The sequence below is a fragment of the Oppia nitens genome, unplaced genomic scaffold, assembly GCF_028296485.1.
Source record: "Oppia nitens isolate AA-2021 unplaced genomic scaffold, nextdenovo-longstitch-racon4-pilon3 scaffold4_pilon_pilon_pilon, whole genome shotgun sequence".
Lineage (NCBI taxonomy): Eukaryota > Metazoa > Arthropoda > Arachnida > Sarcoptiformes > Oppiidae > Oppia > Oppia nitens.
In genome coordinates this window covers 5,882,984-5,908,876 of record NW_026533232.1, presented here as the reverse complement: position 1 = coordinate 5,908,876, position 25,893 = coordinate 5,882,984, and the positions used below count along the sequence as shown (strand labels likewise).

General features: G+C 21.0%; 1 protein-coding gene across 1 annotated transcript in view; it reads right to left on the bottom strand.

The window, feature by feature from the left end:
• The window catches only part of LOC128960524 (glutamate receptor ionotropic, NMDA 3A-like), a 43,755-nt gene extending 18,672 nt beyond the window's left edge, over nt 1-25,083 (bottom strand). The window contains exon 1 of the mRNA XM_054306626.1: nt 24,502-25,083. Coding sequence (XP_054162601.1) covers nt 24,502-24,972 — 471 coding nt within the window. The 5' untranslated portion in view covers nt 24,973-25,083. The remainder of the gene's footprint in view (nt 1-24,501) is intronic.
• Between the last annotated feature and the right edge of the window lie 810 nt (nt 25,084-25,893).

The window sequence follows — 25,893 nt, the reverse complement described above, 5'->3', positions numbered from 1 at the left end:
TTGCAACAAATCCAAAAAAAAACATACAAATAGTCATTAAGAACTAATACGATAGAAAAATAAATAAATAGTATAGGCTTTAAGTTTGTTGGTCAACCTGTCGGCTGAAAATATGATTAATAGACAACAAATCCAAATACATGTGTTATATGATATATACTATATATATATATATATGTATATACTATAATTTATATTACATTATACAATATATAGATATAACAAATTTATGGTCAATAAGATGTTCAGGCAATATATGTTATGATTTGGATTGAAAGTTATTGCCACTAAAAGGATAAGGCTTAGCATTTTATGTTGAAATTAAGTTATAATAATATATGTGACACCAGTGTATTGGCTGACTCTCATATGACACTCGTTATGAGAAACAATTCATTAAAATAACACAAACTTTCAATTGTGACAACAAATTCATTGAATTCTTGGGCTAAATCTTCTTAATCTAAAGAAATTATTTTTTATTAAATTTATTTTCTTTACTTATAGATATTTTAGCATAAAAATAAAATACCAGTTTATTAAATTAAATATATTACATCTAACTCACAATAGATATTAATTATTTAAATAATATTTCAGTATAAATACATTAAATATCTGAATTAGAAGATTAAATTTTATTAGATTAAAGTATAGACTATACTATAATTTATAGTATAGTATATAAGTTTTAAATATATCACATTATTAATTAATAATAACTTGTATTCTAATTAATATAAATATTTATAAAATAAAAAAGTAATTTTTCTATAATAAAGTTTATGAAATTAATAAATAGCTTTTATTCCAAAAACATATTTTAATAGATTTATTTAAAGGGAGTTTTAAAATGAAAATCAATATAATTTTTGTTTTTGGAGTTTATATTTGAAAGTTTAGTCGATTTGTTGTTATGTTTGCTTCAAAATTCTAAGTCATTAAACAAATAATAACTTTATAGACGAATGTTATAACTTTGTGCTGATGTCTGCAAACGAGTAAACATTTAATTCAGTCGTTTTGTTTCATATGACTTACTATTATTGACTGATAACTATTTGGTAAATAATGACAATTAAAGATTATAAGTTTGTTATATATTTTTTAAATATAATAATAAGCTTCAATTTTAACTATATTTAATTTATATAAAAATTATTACTGTAACAATGCAATTTTAAATGATAACTTTGTATAATTTTTATAAATATCTTATTTAAACTTAATAAAAACATTTTTTGTATAATTAATAGATAACACTAATTTTTTCAATTTTTGTTTTTGCATTAAATTTTATTATTGTACTTATTTTATTTTTAGAAAATATTTGTGATAATATTGAAAATAAAAATAAATTGATAATTTGTAAGTTACTATTCATTGAATTAATTTAGAGTAATAAAATTTAAAGAAATAATATATTTGTGTAATCAGTGTAAACATAGCATAATTTATTTGTTTATTTGTCTATATTTAGATATTTTTAAATATATTTCTTTTCAGTAAAAATAACTGCAAAAATTGTATCATTAGGGAAAACATGTATTTTAATATATTTTTTACAGTATATAATACGTAATCAAAAAATAAAGTAATGTTGTTTTATAACAAAAGCATATTATGTGAGTATAGTATGTAATATAATATGCAATGTATTATATATATACCGTATACTTTCAATTTAAATATACGACTATTTGTGAAAAATATGAAAAATAGATACTCATAATAATTTCTATATATTGTAAAAATATGAAATATTATACAGTTTTCCATTAAATTATTTTTGTGTTAATTTTTGTTTTATAAACTAACAAATAGAAAATTGATTAAATCATTTTATAAGTTGATATTTAACATTGTTTATAAATTGCAAATAAGTGCAATACTGTATATTATGTTTTTAAATAGTGCCATAAATTTATTTGTTAGTAGTTATAGTTATTTGTTTAGTAATTGTTTAGTATTTAATACAACGAAAGAATAATTATTTTGTTGTATTGTTTTCTTTGACGTTATCTTTAATAACACTGTATTGACTTTAAACTATATTGAAGTACTATAAGAGGTCACCAAAATAAAGTATTTGTTTAATTCTGTGTAAAATAGACACTAAAGAGAGAGAGAGAGAGAGAGAGAGAGAGAGAGAGAGAGAGAGAGAGAGAGAGAGAGAGAGAGAGAGAGAGAGAGAGAGAGAAATTTATGACATTTTTTCTAAAAGTCGACAGTCCTTTACGGGTCGGTTCTCTGTCTTTTGATTGTTTTGTAATACCATTTATTTGTTTCAAAGTCTAATAATAAAAACAACTTTTTATTTAATGAGTTTTATGTTCTCAATCTAAACAATTGCTTAACTCATTCACTGATTTATTCACTGATAACTCTATGTTTTTATTTGTTTTGTTTGTTTACTTAACTCATATGCCAGAGAATGATGCATACAATTTGAATATTCTGTTTATTACATACTATCTAAACATATAATGATTTGAGCGATGAATTAATTTTTATTTAAATTTTTACTTTAAAGTTGTTAAAAGATTAGTGAGATTTCAATATATGATTGACTGAACTAATTAACAAAATGTCGATTCGGTATTTGTAGTAAATATTTTAATTAGTTTATAAAGTTTCTGTATTTAATCAAAATTTTAACATAATTACATGTTATAAAATTTAACAAAAATTAACTCACTTTTAAAAATGTATTCACATTAGTTTGTAAAATAATAAAAATCTAATATTTTAATTTTAAAAGTTAATTTAGTAAATACAAATAAATACAAATGTAAAAACTTATATTTAATAATTCTGTAGCATTTTAATTATAATATTTATTTCATTATTAAATCAAATTCAGTAAACGGTTTTATATTTAAAATCAATATAATATTATTTCTTTGTCTAAATATAAAAATGTAGTTTTATAGGCATTTAAGTTTAATTTAAATATTGTTAAATATATTGTATTTTATTCAATTTTATAATAAAGCATTATTTATTAAAATTTTATTATAACATTTAAATAACTATAAAATATATTCTCTATATTTTAATAATTTTAATTTAGTTAATGATCATAATTTAAATATTAAAGTATTAAATATATTATTAAGAAAATATTATATATATATATATATATTAGAACAGTAGATAAGTAATTAGTATAAGTGACTATATTATGACAAAACTTTTATTATCAAATAAAAGTACAATTATTTTTAGTTCAAAAAAATTGAAAACATTTGATAATTTGGTTGAGTTTTGAAGACTTCTTAAACTATTTAATATCTAAAAAGTTTATTAATTTCGTTTCTCGTGATATTCTGACAATAATTGTTTATTGTTATCGTCAAACATATCAAATAAATGGCACAAATGTCTTATATATTGAATAACCCAAACGAGAGTACATCATATTCTGCGCAATTATCTCAACACAAAACATGTTTGTGTCAAATGTGTATCTCATGTGTTCTCAACGGACACAATGGCCACTCATTTTAAGATCTCATTGAAAAACTGAAGATATTTGAAACTGAAGGATACGAAACTATTTTGACTATGAATTCCACCCGAAGTCGGTATTAACTGTTATTATAGTCCATAACATTATTGACTGTCCTTCTAAAGCATTGGTAACAATTAGATATACAGAAGACAATGGCTTAGAACTATTAAAACACTTCCTCACAGTCTTGATCTGTCTTATACTCATTTTTGGCTTTTAAAAATATGAACAACCATTTGTGAGGAACGGTAGTTAATTTTTAACACCACTGTTGAGTCATTTTTGGAAGACATAAGTTTGGACGAATAGCACGAGAAGTGTACTAATGTTAAGAAACGAGTAAATGAGTCAATAGATACTATATTTTAATATTTGAAAAAATTTCAATAAATTCTCTTAATCTACGGCTAATTTATTTTCTACTGATCTAATATATATATATATATTGTTATTTTAAGTAAATGCATTATACAGTTATTTTTAAATTTTAAACTGAATTTGAATGTCAAAAAACAACAAATTAAATGTTTTAAAAACTTAATTTATTTTAATTAATAATTGAACTGACAATAGCTTTTAAAATATTATTTTTTGCAATTTTTAATATAATTTTTCGAAAAATATGAAATTTCAATTTCCTATTTTGTAATATCTGTCAAAATTGTGAGATTATTGGATAGCGTTATCACTTGTTTTAAATAGCATTTTAATAAATAAATTTATAAATAGCTCACAATTGTAAATAAATAAATTGCAAATTATTTAATGCATAATATATATCATATATTATAAAATATTTTTAAAAGTTTTGATGATTACCTCAATTGACACATCAATGGACACACCATAACACAGGTCTTAAGCGAACAGATATCTGTTTCGATATTTCATGAGTGGATTCATTCAGCGCTTTATATAACTAATTGTTATATAACTTAATATTTTATCTACTTTTTTAGGTATAAATGGTTTTGAGAGATACATACAATACACACGATATAATTGTTTATTATAATAAAATTGCAATTTTAAATTATAGATTTAATTTATCAATAATTCAAACAATTAATAACATAAACATTATATATAAAGTATATTATTTGTAATACAATCACAATTAAAAAAATACAACATTTACTGCCACAGGTTTTATTTAAATTTAATTTTCTCATTTAATTCAAATTTATTTTGTTATTATTTTTATGGTAAATATTTTAAAACTATTTTTGTGTATTTAATTTCGTACTTATTTTGGTTATATATTATGATAGGTCTGAGACCAACTCATTGGGTAAACAATCGGGTTTTGGTTTCAAAACCGATAGACAATCGACACCTCCTATAAACTCTTTTGTTGACTTTTAACACTTTTTACAACAACAATATATATACATATATTATGTATACATAATACAAATTTTAGCGTATTATAAATGTAGACATAAAAGACAAATTTAATTACTTAATTACTATAGTCTATAGGTATAAAATCTGATGAATATAAATGGGATTTCATTAATAAAGACCTAAACCTAGTTTTGGCAAAAAAGAGAAATTTCTAAAATAAATTTCTAGAAAATTTCTAAAAGAAATTTTTATCTATGGGATCCCCATGTTAATTTTGTTATCCCGATATATGCTATCATATAAAAATATTGTAGATATTATTAATAGTATTTTAATTATTAATTAAAGTAATAAATAAATTAATTAAACTATATAAACTATGATATATATAATAGAATGATGACTAAAATTTTACAAAACAGATTATTATTAAATAATTATTTTATATATAGGTATCCTATTTGTATAGTACTGTACTATACTGTATGATATTATATGTATAGTATTATATCTTATTATTATAGTATTACAATAGCTATAGATATGGAGATCCCATAGTATAACAATAAAGTTAAATTTCTATAGAAAATTATTACTCAGAAATTTTCTAGAAACTTTCTCTTTCCCCATTTCTACTTAAACCTCACTAACAAAGACATTAATATAGAGTCTATACACCAGTTTCTATAAGTGCTATCATATAATAGATTTGTTATTTAAATATATGTTTTTTATTATAACAAAATTTATAAACAAATTAATTATACATAATATAACAAATTTTATAAAATAAAAATTCTATGATAAAAATGAATTAGTTACTTAATTTCTACTTGCTAGTTGAGAATGCTAGAAAGCGTTTCCATACGAACTCCTAATTCGAATTGAAAATCATTAAGTATGACAAAATAACAACTATAGTCATGTGAGGTATCAAATGATTCAGTATAACAAAATAAACTCAACTATAGTCATATTATTGCCGCCATTTTCTTTTTTTTTGAAAAAATAATGCTTATTTTTATATCTTATTTTTGATGCTCTATACAATTCTAAACGTTAAAATTTTTACCAATTTACTTTTGCCGCCATTTTCTCTATGTTCCTGAAGATATATTAAAATTTTAATGCTGATTTCTTATGCCTGTTTTGATGCTTTATTCAAATCAATACTCAAAAAATTTTTACTTAAATTTTTTTATTTTGGACGCTATTTTCTCTATGTTTCTGACAAAATATCAATATTTCAATACTTATCCCAATAACTCATTTTTGCTGATTTATAAAAATCTGAAATAAAAAATGAAATATTCGAAAAATTTGTGGGACACCGGACAGACCGACTTATAGAATTCAGATACGTATTCCTTTCAGGAGTTCGTGAAAATAAAATATTTTTCATAATAGTAAAGTCAATCAGTGCTATAGAATATAATATAATTGCTAAAAATGTATACAAAACATAAAAACATAAAAAATGTTATGACAAATTTGAAAATATGCTAAACAATAATGTAAATTAATATCTAATTTTTTATTGATTATATATTTTACTGGATATTAATGCCTATTAAAAATGTAGACACATTAGTTCAATACAATATCTTTTTTATATCAGTGTCTATTGATCCTGTATTTACAACTTAACCATAGGTTATATTTTGGTAGATATATAGTACAGTTAATTACATAATAATTAATAGTTTTGAGATCTTTTTTATGGCTATTAAAGAAATTCCGCGAATAATACCGTTAACCATAACTTCAAACAATTTAAAAACAATCTAATAGTTAGTCTCCAATTAGTGCTATGAATTTAATATTAGATTATTTCTGAATTTTTTGCATTTAATTAATTATTAATACTTAAACTAATTAATTTATTAAAATAATTCTTATATAAGAAAACATTAAAAAAAATAAAAAAGTAAAACATTTTGTTAAATCCTAGAAATTAATTAACATTAAAAATTACTTAAAATTTATAGAAACGTTGAGTCCAATAGAAAGCATTGTATAAAAATAATTGATTACATATAATACCATTTCTTTATGAGTTTATATTTGTGTTAAAATTGTTATTTTATATACAAGTAGATGCTCATAATTATCACTAAATCTCTATTATTTTAGTTGATTTTATAAATTATAATACTATAGTAGAAATATAATTAAAATTTATGTCTAAAAATGATTTTCTAGATATAAAACTAAAATATTGAATTCATTAGTTTAAAGTAGGAGTCAAATAAAATTAAATAAAATCTGCGAATAAACCAAAAATCATGAATTTTATTGTACAGTAGGTCTCAATAGAAATGAAACTATAGTTCATTACATTACATCCAATGTATTGACAATTTGATTGATTAACTGACACTTTAATATCGACCAAAACAGCAAACATTGTGTGAACCGAAATATAATGGACTTTAGACCCGAAATCTCGAGTGGAAAGTCTGTACAGTTTAGTTGTATATGAAATTAAACAAAATAATAATATAAAAAATAATTGGTTTGGGAATTGTAATCAATTATATTGTATTTTATATTATATTATAGAGTATATAATACTTCTTATATTAAAAATTAATATTATAACTATATATTTTTATATAATTTATAAAACAACATTATTGATAATTAATAATTCAACAAAATATTAAAATGAGAAAAAATATATACAAATAAATGAGTTATTACTAAAAAAAATATTTTTAATATAAGAAATAAATATTTAATTTTAACAAATGATTTCTTAAATACTTTAAGGTAATAAACAATTTAAAAATATTTAATAAATTAGATTTTTAATAACATTTATGTAAAATATAATCAATTTTTAAAAATACTATAAAGTAGACTTAAATTTGAAAAATTTTACTAAAATGTTAGTTTTGGTCCTTTCCTGTTATCGTAATATTCATAATTTACATTCAAATATATACGTCTATCCAATATTAATATATTCAAAATTATTGTAAATTTTATTATATAAATACTAAACAAAAAATGTCTGAAATTTGTTAGTTATTAATTAAACTAGATAAGTTAACTATATGAAATATATTAATTAAAAAATTATCTAGCTTATTTAATGTTAACTTATTCAACTATGAGTCAATTTGCTATAATTGACTTTTTTAAAAGCAGAAACTACTTTATAACTCATAACTCTTATCAAAAAATAGTACTAATCCTTAAACAAATGTAAAACTTTATTTTTCGATCTTATTTTCAACTGTAAATATTGTAGTTTTATAAATCAGACTAAATATATATATTTATATATATATTTAGTATCATATATATATACACTATATATGTATATATATGCGTAGTGTATATGCGTACAATAAATCACACAAAAAACTATTTTTCTCAAAAATTAAATTATTTTCATTAATAATGGTATTCGTGTACAGTATAACACATTAACACTAATATTTACAGTACTACTGTATATCATAAAATCTAAAATACACTATAGTTTCAGTTAAAACTAAAATGTAACTTATTATATGTTTTATTATAGATATCTAGTAAATTATTAATTTTATTAATATATTTATAATATTGTAGTCTAATACTATTGCTTTTATCTCTCTGTTTATTTATAATTTATATTTAAGTGTGTTTGTATGTTTGTTATCTGATTAATTTATTTATATTATATTTTATAAAATTCATATATGAATTATCTGTTTTATAGAATCAAATATTATTATATTAATAATATTTTGTACAAATTAAATAATTTATATTTTAATCAATAATTTATTATACATTTGTAATTCAGTTTAAATTATAAATAATTAAAAAATTGTAATTTGCAAAATATATTAAAGTAATGTAATAAAACCAAACTATATAATTAGTTATAGTTAAACTTTTAATTTTATTATAATTTTTTATCTAACCATGCTCAAATATTATTTATCTTATTATTATACTTTTTAAAATGTTAAATTATAAAATAACTAACTTTATATAATTTAATGATAATTATTTGTAATAAAATATTTGTGAAACGAATTCTAACATTATTTAAATTAATTAATTTGAATTTAATTAAAAGTACAAATTTTTTTAAAACTTAAATTTTAGTAAATTTAATAAAAATAAAGTAAGTAAATTATATATTAGTTTTTTAAATAGTTTAGTTCACTTACATAATATATTTTTAGTTTTTATATATGCAAATTTTAGTAATATAAGTTTTATGTATTTTAAAATGAATTTAAAATAATTAAAAATAATAATTATTAAATGAAGTACAAAGCATATTAGTATTATTTTTTATAAAATAAATAAAATAATAATTAATACATTAAATTTGCATTTCATGATCCTATAATTTTTTATGAATTCAATGTAATTGACAATAATTAAAAATATTAAGCAATTTGTTAATTATTGAAACTCGCGATCAAACAAATATGAAATAATACTTCTAAACAATGAAGTCATTATAGGTTTGTTCATTAGTTGTCGTCAGTTATCATTGAATTAGTGAATCACTTATCAGTTATTTAATATCATAATTACAGTAAGTCTACAATTATTGCTAATAAAATGAGTGAAGAAACCCATTCAGAGACCGGACGTCCAAAAGTAAATGCAATGACTGTTGTATTAGTATTTTTAGTAGTGTTGTTGTCGACTAAAAGCAGTAAATGCGACCAAATATGTGATGACATATCGGTTGATGCCATCACTCGACTACAAAACGGAACAATTGCTATATTCAGCAAAAGTGATGTATTTTTGTTAAGTCGTATGGACACAGATAGTGATCAATTGGTAGGTCCCTGTCCTATAGGCAATGTGTTCAAAGGTATGAGTGGACCGATAGTGTCAGCCCTAACCATCACATTCCACGAGTCGATCACAGAGTTTATTGGTTCGAGTATTTACTTTGGAAACAATGATTTCTATACTTTTCGCAATATGGGTCAGTATGCCGTCGAATGGGGGTCTTTCGTGTATTTACCCCATAAAGGCATTCAAACTGATTTCGGATCATCAGTTCCCGAGGCATCCAAATATATGAAACAAAAATTCAGTTTTGCATTCTTTGATCCGATTGACAAACGAACCAAATTTGTCTTCTCTGACAATACTGTTGTGGCATTTAGTCTTGAATTAGGCATCAAATTTGATGTCCCGACCATTGGAAACATTACTAAAGATTTTCAAAAGTATGGTCTTATGTCTGATGTGCCAAAAGAAGTAAATGCGGTCACAATTTTAACTGAAGAAAACTCTAAACACAGGCTATTATTGTTTGCAAAAACCCACTACTGTTCCGTACCGTTAACCATACCATTGCTATCCAGTAGTAATCAAACATTTTCAACACCTAAACACTGCACTTTAAGACCAATAAAAGAGTTTCTCAATTGTGATCAAATTGAACGAACAAAACAATTTTGTAGAACAAATATAGGACACCAAGAGGACAGTCCTATTAAAACTAACACTACAATCAAAGATACAAAAAATATATTAATTGAAAGTCGTGACGATAGTGATGGTCGAGCGCCTGAATCCATGATCAATACCCGTACTAATCCTATTACTTCCAAAAATGGATCAAATTGTCCGTTCTTTCAAAAAAATGCATTTGAAATTATTTTCAAAATTATTTTATTATTTGTTTGTATTTATTAAATTTATTATAAAATTTATTTTAAACTATTTAATTATCTATTTTTAAATACTAATTCCAAAAATTATAAAATAAAATATATTATTAAATACATTATTAAATATTTATCAAATTATTAATCTATATTAATGTATTGTAGATATTATACTGAATATTGATGTTAATTATTGTATTGTTTAATTCACATAAAAATATTTGGAGTAAGTTTTATGAAATAATTACTTAGAAAATGCTGTCTTCTATAAATAGTTATATATTTTTACTAATATCTTTACAAAATAAGACAAATCATATATAGTGTAGTATATATTAATAGACAATTTGATTGATTAATAACCGATAATCAATGATGACGTTTGGTAATAATAATGTTTTTTATGAAATCAATAACAAACCATTAGATAAGTTGCCGATTGATTAGGACTTCCTTTTAATTACAGTTACAAAAGTAGTCAAACGATTAACACAAATATTATACCGATTGATATATTTGTTTTATAGTAAAGACTTTGTTGTTTAATAATAAATAAAAGACAAACTTATATAAGATTATAAACCAATGCTTTACTTAACAATATCTAAAAAATTAATCTTAAATAAATAACAAACTATTGTGTAAATTGATACTAAAAATATTTTATTTTTAAATAACAAAATAGATAGAAATGTTTTTTTAAGAATTACTTTTCTCTAAAATAAAAATAAATAAAATATTCAATTTTAACTATAATTTGTTTACATATTTATTATATGTAATTCAATTAATACATGCAGAAACATAAAGTTATATAACATAAAAATTATTATATTTAAAAGTTAGTAATCGGATAATTAAATTATGAAACTAATTTACTACACATTTTTAACTATAGATTTTTTGGTCCAACTATAATCTTTTTTATTAAATTAATAAAAAAAATTTAAAATATCATGTAATATCATCTGCAGTTAATTTTGTGTTTTTAAAATTGATATTACTCTATTCATTAATATAATAATAATTTCTAATACAGTATTATAATATATTCTAAATAATTTCAATTAGTACTATTATATTACTTTTTTATAAATAACTGTTTGTAACTTGTATAGGCGTAATAAATGATTTCTCAAATATATAGAATTGTTTAATGCATAAAAATGGCCAAAAAGTTAAATTTAGTTTCCAAAAAATCTATATTATTATTCTATTTTTGGTTTTTATTAATAAATATGGTTTATATGATCTAATTACAATTATTCTATATTTGGTTTGAATAGTGTAATAATAATTTTTTTTAAAAATTATATAAAGAAATTTTCAATTTATAGTTTAAAAAATACAATAATAATGTATAATATACGATGTATACTAAACTTATAATTTTTAGTACATTATATACTACTGGATATAAGATTAAACAAAATGCAAATTTTTGATAAAAATGCACTAAATGTATCCTATGATGTATTACTACCAGGGTTTTAAAAATGGCAGACATAGACAATACATGTCAAATTTGGTTAATGCCATACAATGCCCTGGGCATCTATTTTAGGTGGTAACACCTATTAATTTTATTTTATATTATTAATTTATTAAAAAACATTGTTTTATCAATGTATTTGTTTGTATGTCTGTTTGTTATACCTTTAATTATACGGTGATCTCATTGGAAATAAGTTTATTAATTCGGTGAAAACCGGAATTTACTATAAATGGCGTAAATCCTTAAATTGATCAAATAGTTCTCAGATTAGGATTAAAAAGTCATTAAAAACAATTAAAGATATACTAAATAAGGAATATTTAGTTAAAATAATTTTTATGATAATTATTAATTCATTAGTAATTTTTACACTTTTAACAGTTCATATAAACTAAATTATTGAGCGGATCATACTGTATAGCAATTGTGTTCAATACTTTGTGTAAATTTTATAATACAGATAAATCGATTAGTTATTTCATATAATTTAAGTACAGTATAATTAAATATATATTAAAATGTAAACTTTAGTTTGATTTTAAAATTATAAGTTTAATTAACATATTGCAGTTAAAAATAACTTTCATATTTCTATATTGATAAAATTGCATTAAAAGATAGTCTACTAATATATATAAATAATAAGAATTGATGAAACAGATGTTTTAAATATAATAATTTTATATATATTCGATAAACTATTATATTTTATATGATTTAAAATAAATAATATTTAGAAAAATAGTTGGAATAGTATAGAATAATTAAATTATTTATTTAATATAAGTAGAGATGGGCAAATAGAAAGTTTCTAATAAATTTCCCTGAGAAAGTTTCTAGAAAGTTTTTCAGGAATAAATTTCTATAGAAATTTAACTTTTTTGTTATACTATGGGATCCCCATATCTATAGATATTGTAAAACTATAAATATATTAATGAGACACATACTACTATACATATAATATTATACTACTGTATATAATGTAGATTACTGTATATTACTATATTATACAAATGGGATACCTATATAAATAATTATAATTATTTAATAATAATCAGTTTTGTAAAATTTTATTCACCATTTTATTATATCATAGTTCATCAGTCACCATTAAATAAATAATTTTTTTACTTTAATTAATAATTAAAATACTGATACTAATATTTAAATATTACTTATAAAAACAATGTTAAAGATAACAAATATCGAGAAAACAAAATTAACCATGGGGATCCCATAAATAGAAATTTCTTTTAGAAACTTTCTAGAAATTTCTCTATTATTTTATAAATTTCTCTTTTTTGCCAACACTAAATATAAGACCATAATTGCATAATATTTATATTGTACTTATTATTATATATTATATTAATATTAATATATCATTATAAAGATGCCTCAAATGTCATTATAATTTTTATAAGTATATAGTGAATAATCAATTTAATGATATAATTGATTTACAATAACACGATTTAAAATCATTATTTTATATTTCAAATATGTTTTTAGAGATAACTTAATTTTAGTTAAATATATTCATTAAATATAATAACATAATTAAATTTAATAATAGTATTATATTATTGTCATGTTATTGCTTAAAAACGATTTATATCTTTAATTTTTTGGTTAAAAAAGTTATAAATAAAATTTTAACGCATTTTAAGCATAAGTAATTATGAAGCATATTAAATGATATTATATTATTTTAAATAATTTTTTAATATGTAAATCTAATATATAAATTATTATTTTATTTATATAATATTCAATTAGTTGTCACAAAAAAATCATTTTGAATGACTTTTATTTATACAAAATAAATAATTTAATCTATTATATAAAATTTGAGTAAATCAGTCAATGAATGTGAAATAAAGTGAGAGAGAGAGAGAGAGAGAGAGAATGAGAATAAAAAGTACTCATTAAGTGTATCTCTAAATGGGATTACTATACTAAACATTGACTACAGTACCCATTGATGGTAAGACCCAATGATTTCATTTATGTTATTTTATGCGCAAATACTTTGTTAAATAGTGAGACCATTATTAGCACAGAGAAAGTGTTAGTAAAAAGTATTTGAAAAGTGAAAAGAAATCACTGAATGAAGGAATTCAGAGATTTTGGTCGACAATGAGTTTCAAAGAGATGTGATTTTTAGTGTATAAAACAAATCAATGAAAGACTCACCAAAAGGTTTCATTTAAGACCTTTCTATTGATCTTTTAATATAACTTTTTATAATTAGATTAAAACTTTTACTATACTTATGTGTTCTTTTGTTGTTGTTTTCAAAATATGATAAATTTTTTAACAAAATATATTATATAAATTAATACATGAATATAATAACTATTGTATTATTAAAATTATAGTTACAATAAGTATGATATTTAAACTATTTAAGCATTAATTTTTTAATTTAAAGCATTTTATAAAATAAGCATCTCTTTATTATATAAATAATTTTAAAATATACAACAAATTACTTATTAAAACAAATTAATCAAACAATAAACTAACAGCAAATTTTATTATTGTTTTACAAATAATGTAGTTGTATAAATTAATTATAAAAATATAGTATTTTAACTATTTTTGTGATTATTATATAATATATATACAATAAAAAATTATATATACAGTATAACTCAACGTCAAATTTTCATGTTTGGAAATTTATATCTCGAAAAGTATAGTTAATTTTTATTAAATTTGGCTAAAATATAGCTAATAGCCTCCGATATTTACTATTAAATTTTTAAAAATTTTTATTTAATAGTTTTGAAATTATAGAAAAATATACAAAAAAAATATATTATAATTTCATTGACTAACTCGAGTGTTCACCAGTTTACCACTAAAGTGGACTCCATTGGTATTGGCAGTGATTAGAATAAATTTGTGTATGATTTAAGTTTAATAAATATCAAAACCAATGGAATCCACTTTAGTGTTAAAATAACTAACACTCGAGTTAGTCAATGAAATTATAATATTTTTTTTTTTGTATATTTTTGTATAATTTCAAAACTATTAAATAAAAATTTCGGAGGATATTAACTATATTTTAGCCAAATTTAATAAAAATTGACTATACTTTTCGAGATATAAACCTCTAAACATGTAAAGTTGGCGTTGAGTTAGACTGTATATATAATTAAATGCATAAAATACAACATTCAGTATATATTATACTTATTATAATAAAATAAATTCAAGAAAATATTTTTTTTTTGATTTTGCTAATATAATAAACATTGTATATCACATGAAAAATGTATCAAATATAGTAAAATAAATCAATAATAATTATCTTAGTTGAATAATATTTTTTTAAATTTAGTTATTTTCCCAAAGTTATTCAAATAATTCTGTATTAATGTTTTAGATTATAGATATTGTCAATTGAAATCAAATATTTAATTTATATTATTCATTAATAAATTATATTTACATTTCTAGTTATATAACATACATTATATAAGATATATTGTTAATAGAGTAATTGTAACATTAGTAACATTATTAAATTTGTAACAGTAATATAAGATAAAAAATAAACTAAATATAGTACATATAAAATACTATTTTATTTTAATGACTATAATTTATAATTTTAAACTCGATTAAAAAAGTAATAACTGATGTTAATTGTATCAGTGATACCGTATAATACTGTATCTGATATCAAGTGTTGGAATCTTAAAAAAATAAAATTTTTAATATTGAATGTCTGATAAACTATATTTTAATAATAGATTGTTATACAGTATACAATAGTAAAAAGCATAGAAATACTATACAACTTATATATTATACTGAATTAATATATTACAAATGTTATATACTGTATATTCTATCATATATTTTGATATAAAGAATATTTATTATTGAATAGAAATTGTATTTCTTAGCAAAAAATATATTATTATATGTTTATAGTATACACGCCATTGAATTTATAGAATTGTATATAAAAGCATTGACTCTATGCTATAGAGCTTTCAGATCTATTAATATATATTGTAATGTATTGTTCATAGAGAGTGACTGTCTGTCAAACTAAAGCAAAACTAAAGCAAGACTTGACAGACATTATAAACCAATAGTAGAAACAGTATATAAATATATTTAATTTAGAAATAGGTCCTGGATCATTTATTGCAATCTCACTGTCAAATATAAACACTCAAATTACATACATTTTACTAATAATATAGTTGTACTCAATGTTATTGAAAAAAGTTAGTGACTTTATAAATTATAATATTAATTTTATACTATTACATAATATATATAAAATACTAAATACTAAATACTAAATATATATAAATATTTTATAAAATAGTATTAGTATTAGTAATAGTTTAGTAGTTACAAAACGATAATGAATTAAAACAATATTTTTTAAAATACGTATGTATTAAGTATTATGTAATAATTCACACACACATACCGGTACATACATACATACAGACTAACTAACTTTTTATTGTATTAAAAGCACTGTCAGAATAGAGTATTAACTTAATCAAACAAATATATCCGATTTAAAAATGACTATATTATCATATAACAAGAAAACGAGTTATACAAGTTTATAATAATAATTTTAAATGTGTATAACTTTTAAAATATTAGTATAATAAAAGTTTTTTACTATTATAATAAATATATTATACTATTTCTAATATATTTTTCCTGTATTTATCAAAAAATATCCAAACTTAAAAAATAAAGCTATGATATATACAATATTATATATAAAATTAACTAATAAAAATAAATTATTGGTTATTTGTGCCAATGGTTTTGTAATAGTCTTAAATTTAATAAAATTTAATGAGAATATAACCATAAGTTTTTAGATATATCTGACTAGAAATATTTATGTAGTAATTTTAGTATACAAATAATTTTTTTGTTGTGAAAAGTTTTTTATAGACTATTTATAAATATATTTAGTCTAAAATAAGGATGTTTTGTACACAAAAGTAATTCAGTGATAACTAGACTACAAATAATAATAATAATATGTTTGAAATAAATAATATTAATATTAGACAATAGGTTTGGCAAATCTCATTGATAGTTATTTTTATTGTGTATAATAATTCGTGATTAAAAACAGATTTTAAGTGTTTACTTCATATAAGCATACGGTTGAAACTACAGGATCTGATCTTTAAAAAGTAAAAATTTTAATTGTCGTCAACAATGTAATGGTTGTACTGAATGTAGTGTAAAGATTCAATTTTAAGCAGAATATTAAATTGAAATTTATTCAAAATATCCAACAATTTATACCTAAAGTATTCAATTATATAATTTGATTCTCTATTTCTGTACAATTTTCTTATTGTCAGTTAAACACTATAAGAAACCAACGATAAAATACTCAAACAAAGAGAATTTTTGAACGGTTTTTGTTTTATTTGTTTTATTTTGTTTTATTTTGTTTTATAATCCCATCCGAGTATTGTTGTGTTTGGCGTTAAATATTTATTATAATGTATTTGATATTAACACAAAAATCAACACAACTGACTACAAACCCGTTTACATCAATAACTTTCTAATCCATCCCAACATAACCTAAATAAACATAAAAATTGTCAGTTGATATCAGCTGTCATTTGACTATAAATGCAAAAAGAATTAGCTGTTTATATATTTATAAGTTATTATGAATTATAAATTAAATAATATTAATTGCAATAAATTATTGTCAATCATTTTACAAACGAAATAAAAGTTTTTGTAAAATAAAATTAAGCTAAAAGCAATTTTCATAAAATATCAACTATTGATACTATTCCTATTCAATACTTTCAATGCAATGTATTTATGTATTAATAACCTATTGATTCACAATATTGGACCAAATAATTGAACATATTTTGAATAATTTGTATTATTTTTCTGTAATCTTATCAATTAAATGTTATGCTTTATATATTAGTGACCATAGGATGAGATTTAATTGTCGAGTGCTATCGGGATTAAGATTTTGATCAATTCATGTACACTAGTGTTGCACTTATTTATGTTTTATATGTAAAGTATAAATGTTTATAATGTTATTTCATTATACAAACTAACGACTAGAGGACTATAAAAGATCTTTTGGAAACAGTTTGCAACACAAAAATATATGATAACATAAATTATTATTTTTTAACATAAAATAGATTTCCATATTTAAAATGCTCATAAACATTGTTTAATGTTATAAATTATTCAAGATAATTTTTTTTATATTTAAAATTTAATATGTGTTTTCCTATATTTTGCCATTTATTTTTTTGATATATTCATCTAAAATAACATAATAAAAGTATTGTTATGGTCAATGTTAAATTGTTATATTAATAAAAAATATATAATAATAAATTATAACAATATATAATATGAATTATAATTTATGCGATAATATCTTATATAGATTTTATTAAACATAAAATATTACAGAATTAATGCATTTGTAAGCCATTAAACGCAAACAGAATAATAATGAAAATTTTAAAACAATACAAATGAACAAAATATTTAATTTCTTATCAAACTTCACACAAATATAGATAAATAATGAAAGTCTATAAAATGCTATACAGTATTTAGCAATTATTTAGAAATAAAAAATTTTTAAATTATTTAAATTATTAATATATTTTCAATTCAATAAAAATGAAAGTTTGATATTGAATTGAATGTTACTAAGAATAACACAGTTTTTAATATAAAAATACAATTCCTTTAATACCTTAATATTTTATTCTTTCAAAAGAAATATATGCCTTGAATTGGATATATATATCCATTGGAAGAGCGATAGACAAGAAAAAAGAGAAAACATTTTTCATTGAACTCATAACTGAAGGCAACAACTTTGGAAACGATTCGTGAATTGAATGCAATTTATTATATTTTATGCGAATAAATATTAAATTGGCTTCAATTGAGAAAATGTTGAACTTTTTTAACAAATACTGTATACTATTGCATATACTGTACTATAAATTTAAACATATCTCATTGATATTAAAGAAAATTACATTATATAAAATTGTCACATTATTATCTCAAATAATGCAATTCACATAATATCTTATTATTATATTTAAACAAAAATTAATATAATTAGTTATATATTAATATAATGTGTTTATGCATTTATTTAAATATACTGTTGATTTAATACATTTTGATAAATGCAAATATTAAAAACAATATTTAATTATTTTACATTTTTTCTAATGGACTATACTTTCAAAATAAATAGATTTCATTGAACAGTATGTCAAGTATTAGTTGTGATACAAACTCATAATATGAGATATGATATTAAATGATTGGAAAACAGCTCATAATCTATTGACTGACTATTGTATGTATTGTATGTCTATTTACAGGAAGTGAATTTATAACATAGCAATAGTAAGTCATACATAACAGCGGTTAGCGATAGTATATTCAGAAAGCGTTTTCTTAGACATTGAATCGATGATAGCCGTAGTGATGGCCTATCCATCCATCCATACACTCAAACTATAGTCAGAGGCAATGCTTATTCTTATAGTTGTCTCATATATATTGAACAAAGTGTTAGTGAATATAAAACATGTGATGAGATGTGATGAGCACTGAATCAAACGTAACTCATTTCAACATATATTTCATAGTCGTCTATGACTTAAGTTTTTAGAGCAAAATACTAATCGATAGCTCGCTTTTAACCCAAACTTCAAGCTTACAAACACTACTAACTATTGCCTCATTTCACACATACTCTCTAATCTTGATTTAGTAAATGTATTATACACTATGTTATTGGATTATATTGTATATATTATATACATTGAGTATATTATATACATGTTTATGTTATATATGTTTAATAGTATTAACAATACAATGCATCGATATATTATAGTTAGTCATATTTTATAATTAATTAATTAAATAAAAATATTTTAAAGTAATTTAGTAATAATAATAATAACAGTTAAAAATTTATAATTATTTTATGATATAATAGTGTATAAATTAATATCTTAAATATATAAATAAATTTATTTTAATTTTTGTTATCTTATATTTTGTTATACAAACTAAATTATATATATAATTTATTTATAATTTACGGGTGTATTTTTTCAATAATTTATTTATGTACATTTATTATGCAATGTTTGAAATACATAATTTAAAAATGAAGTTAAAAATGGCTGAAATTATAATTATTTAAAAATAATCAAATTTAGCAATAAATACTAACTTATTTATAAACATATTATATATTTTTTGGCTAAAAAAATAAATTTCACAAAATTATTAATATAAAATTATATAATATATTTTATTTTATTATAATTTTTAAATTTGTAACAAATTATGTCTATTGTAAAATTTTTACACTTTATTGTTTTTATATAAATAAAAATATTAATAACTAACTTAATTAATAAAATACTAATAAAACTTTTGTATAAAAATAATTGTATAATATAATGCATTGTATGTTATTTTTAGCGTAAATATCAAAGACAATATATATATATATATATATAATAATATAACATTTATTATACTAAATAATTTTTTATTTAGAAAATTGCTTACAATAATAGTTTTATATAATTTATTGTATTATAAAAGATAAATTTAGCAAAATCAATAATGTATTTTAGATTACATTGAAAAATGAAATTAAAATAGTTTTTGTATAAAAATGACTTTTAAAAGATTTTAAAAGTTTAAATCTTAAACAAAGTATTTGTTATTTTATAATCTAAAAATGCTATCAAAGGGTTGGACTTAATTTGGAAAATTATTTCAGTATGAGATGTGTGTCAACACTTAATTAGATTTTTAAACCTCTCTCTCTCTCTCTCTCTCTCTCTCTCTCTCTCTCTCTCTCTCTCTCTCTCTCTCTCTCTCTCTCTCTCTCTCTAACTCACTCACCCACTTATTTCTCTCTAATTTTCATTGATTTTGAAATAACTCATTCATTGAACTTTTTATCAGCAAATCAATCGTCAAAATACATTAAATAGAAAAAATAAAAGTATTTTTAGTTAGTTTTTGATTGAACTCATAGGAAAATAAACGTTTATTAGCACTTCAGATATAATAGTAATTAGTTGTCACAAATATTTATATTTAAACTCCTTATTAGTTAATTACTATCATAATTATGACTATAATTAAGTTTTGTATTATAAATACATAAGTTTTATACAGTTTTATTAATAGAATAAGTTGTTTAATTTCTTTAATGTATTAATTGCTTAAAAAATATTGCAATTTTAATTAAATTAATTAATTAATTGATAAATATAATAAAACTACTAAATAATTTAAGTAAAACAATATAATTTTGTAAATAATTTTAAATATAACAAAAAATTCAAAATATAACATAATATATATATTTTTTTAAAAGTCCGTATAATATATAATAGTATAAAATCTCCACAACTCTTGCCTTATCCTATAAAACTATATTTATTTTTTCAGTCAAACATTTTATATAACATCAACTTTCGTTTTGCTAACAGAGCTCATAAGCTGTTTTTAAATATTATTGTTTTAAAAACCACATGAAATGCATATAAATTTAAATCTCAAAATATTTATATCGTACATAAAACTGATGGCAATGTTATGTACAATATATAAGATGATTTGGTTTTCACTATAAAGTTATACTGTATACTATAACTATACAGTGTATAGCATAACTTTATATAAGTCTATATAGTATATACTATATACCATTATGTTTATCAGATATATATATATATTTTTTTTGTTTTATTCATACCCTAAATTTTGAAAATTATTTCTTGTCTTATATTTTTATTATTTAAATAATAATTTTATATTCATTTTACTAAAATGAACAAAAATAATATTGTCATTAAAGCAACTAAAACTGTTTTTTCAGGGTTTCAATGACATTGAAAATCTAAATTATTTAATAAAAAAACATTTTTATTTTTAAATTTATACAGCTAACAATAATAGTAGGGATATAACTCTAAGATTTATTGCAATTATATAAAGTTAAAGTATCATTTATCAGTATGTTTTTTTGTATAATAAAAAAGTCTACTTAAACTAATACCCCGACTATTATTGTTATTAATATAAAATAAAAGTGAAAATGTTTTTAGCAAATAATTTAGAGTTTTAATGTCCTTCAAACATCGTAACAAAGTTCTAACTATTTTAATAAAAAATGCTATTTTTACTCATTTATCTTTCAATATATTTTACAATCTCTCTCTCTCTCTCTCTCTCTCTCTCTCTCTCTCTCTCTTTGCTATTTCACTTTTATAAAACTGTTTTTCTTTCTCTATGTTTATTTCAATATCAAATGATTTTTGTAGTACAAAAATAACTTATAATTTAATTTGATTGTAAAGTAACTTAAATCCAATAAATGTCAGAACAATTTGACTCATAAACCAAACTGAAAATGTTTATTGATTTACAATAATATTGAAAAAATTATTATAAAAAATCAACGATAAAAAGTAAAAAATAAGTTCAGACAAAAATCGATTGCTTTTTTATATACAGTTTATAGACAGTATTTTATATAACATATCAAATATAAGAAAATAATAATATATTTTTCTATATAAATATATGTCTACTATATATATGATATCATTGTTTTATCATTTATATATTAGGCAAAAAGATAAAATTTTTATAATAAGCTGTAATAAATAATATTTAATTTTTTCATATTATCATATTACGGTTATAAACGTTAATGTAGTGATAACAAATAAATGTTAACAAAATAAACATTTAACACAAAAAATTGAATGCATAAAAAATAATTTAAACACAAAAATTAATTAAATTAATTATATACAATTTTTAGTTAATTAATTGCTTGTATTTTATTATTTATATTTGATTCCAAAGTGAAGCCAAAAGTTTTTATAATAGAAAAATAGGAAATAAAATTAACTCAAATTTGTAGATTTTGGTTATAATTGTGTGTATATTTTAAGTACACAAAAGCTCATCAATCTTAGGACACAAATGATACAATAATTGAGAGTAAATGAATGTAAAGTAAAATTGATTACATTTGTGTTACATACCAATCAATCAATATATCTTAAAAATAGACACAATAAATGCGATTAAATTTTTTATCTAATGCATGAATTTAGATCTTAGCTATAACTTATTACCTTAAAAATATATATACAATAAACTAAAATAACTAATTATATATTATAAATAGTATTTATAGTGTTGTTAATAATATCAAAATATTGCATTTAATTGTTATTTAAATATACATATTAAGGAAATGTTAAATAAATTTAAGGCACCAATAGATTGGTTGCAATCAGTGATAATATGTCTGTATTGCTGTCAATATGTTATATAAGTAATGCCAGAAAGTGGTATTCAAAGCGCAATGATTTTCAACAGTTATTTGTTGTGTGTTTAGTGAAAACAGATATTAACATTGCTATGTCATCGATGGCTAACTCTGTGAATATTTTTTTCAAAGAAAATCACTGATTAAATACAAAGTAAATGCACTTTCATTGCATTTAATGAGGTTTTTATTTAACACACACAGACACAAACACACAGACACACACACATAGACACACACACACACACACACACACACACACACACACACACACACATAGACATGCATGCAATTACTATTTGAAATAAATAAATAGTTTAATGCCTTTTCGTGAAACAAGCTTTTGCTGAGTCTTTTACCACACAGTAGTGTCTGGTCTTTGAACATATGATTCCTCAAATCTATTGGTTTAATAGTCTTTGAATTATTTAAATTGCAAACAAACCACTACTCGAGCAAATAATCTCATGTCATAAACACTCTATAACTTAATATCACGACATTCAGGTATACATTCAAACTTATGTTTTGTTATAATAATATATTAATAAATTGCATGAAAATATAAATCAATTTGATATACATTTGACCTGAATAGCCTAATTTAAGGACCATTCATAATATGTAAATTAATATTTTACTAAAATACCATTTAAAACGTGTTTTGTTTTCTTAAATAGCTTATTTGCTTTTAGATTATGTTTTTGTTGCAAAATATAGTATACTTATAACATTATTTACTAAACTCATGAATTGATACAAAAGCTTTAATCAATACAATATATGAAAAAATAGTATACAATACAAGTATATAAGAGAAAGTTTAGTAATAATAAAATATAGCAATAGTGTAATAATAACAGAGTTATATTATAGACATTTGTTTGACGAGAAAATGAATTATATTTTCTTGAATTGAGATTAGTTTCTCTCGTAAAGCGAAAATCGGGAAAACAAATGGACACACATTTGCTTGCAGTGCAATATAATATATATATATATTGTATATACAGTGCAATACATTTATATATAGCATTGAATTGATTATTGAAAAACGTTTGTCTTAACTAACCTCAAGCCATAATTCCTGTCTGTATTGTTGAGTGAGTGATAAGAAAGGCAAAGAAGTGGTCTCAGCAATGATATCGGCGTAAAAACTTCGCGGTTCGCTCACCAAAGACAATATGACTGAAGGGTTATGAACTTCAAGTGCTTCACACAGTGAAGACATAATCCTTTGTGAGTCATTGGTGACGGCAATCGGCGATACAAACATTGATATATCGGAAACACTGATTGCAGGCATATTATTACTTGTAGTCAATAAAGCCGAGTGTTTGGTCACTTCCCATTCGGCCAGTGCTCGGCGTAGTTCACGTGATATTTGTGGCGCCTCTTCTTCAGGTAAAATGGCTAATATTTGAAACGGTGGGTAACGGTTGCCATTGGTATGAATGCATATCCAAGATGTGATTAATATTAATAAAACTATACGACTTGTTAGGAACTGTTGTGTCGATATAAATATAGATTCCCTCGACATTGTTGTCGCTGTTTATTGTCTTTATTATTGTTGTGCTGTTTCTGGTACTCAATCAGCTGAAGACAAACTATTAGTATTTGGCTTTCAATACATTTATTGTGAAAATTAAATTTACTGATATTTCGTTGTAGTGACCAAAACTGTTGTAACACACGTTGCAAATAATAAATATTGCAAACATTTATCAATATTTTTATAAATAATAATAATAATAATAAAAGATATATTGATGTAAATGAATGAAATAATATATAAGTTAAGGATTGTTGGCTACAAATACCAGAAAAGCGCCGATTGGTGGGCGCGCTCTCCATAAGCAAGAGTTAACTGCCGGTCCAGTCATGCGAATGATGTTTAATCGACACAAACAAAGAGTATATCAGAGATGAGATCTCTTTCATAGATCACACATATAGACCATCACTCGTCTGTTTAAGTTATATCTACTTACAAGTCTTTATGTGATTTTTATTATATTTTGCTTACTTTAAAACAATTTTTAGTTTTTTACTTATTTTTCCTCCTTTTTTGTCAAATATTTTTTTTTGTATTATATAATATAAAAAACATGATTTCTTTCCTTTATCTTTGTGTTACTTCTTCTTGTGTTTAACATCAGCACCAACAACAACAACAACAACAACAACAACAACAACAACAACAACAACAAATAGAGATGAAAATAAAAATGATTTAATATTTGCTACAAAAATAAAAATAAAATATTTTTTTAGAGTTAACTTCTAATATATATATATATATATATATTGTGGTGTTTGTTTGGAATGTATATATATATGTGTATATATACAGTATATATTTGTATATATATGTGTGTGTGTATTAATATTAATAATAAAATGTTATATAATTGTTATTGTCATTCAATAGATTAGATAAAAAGCAAACACAATATAGACG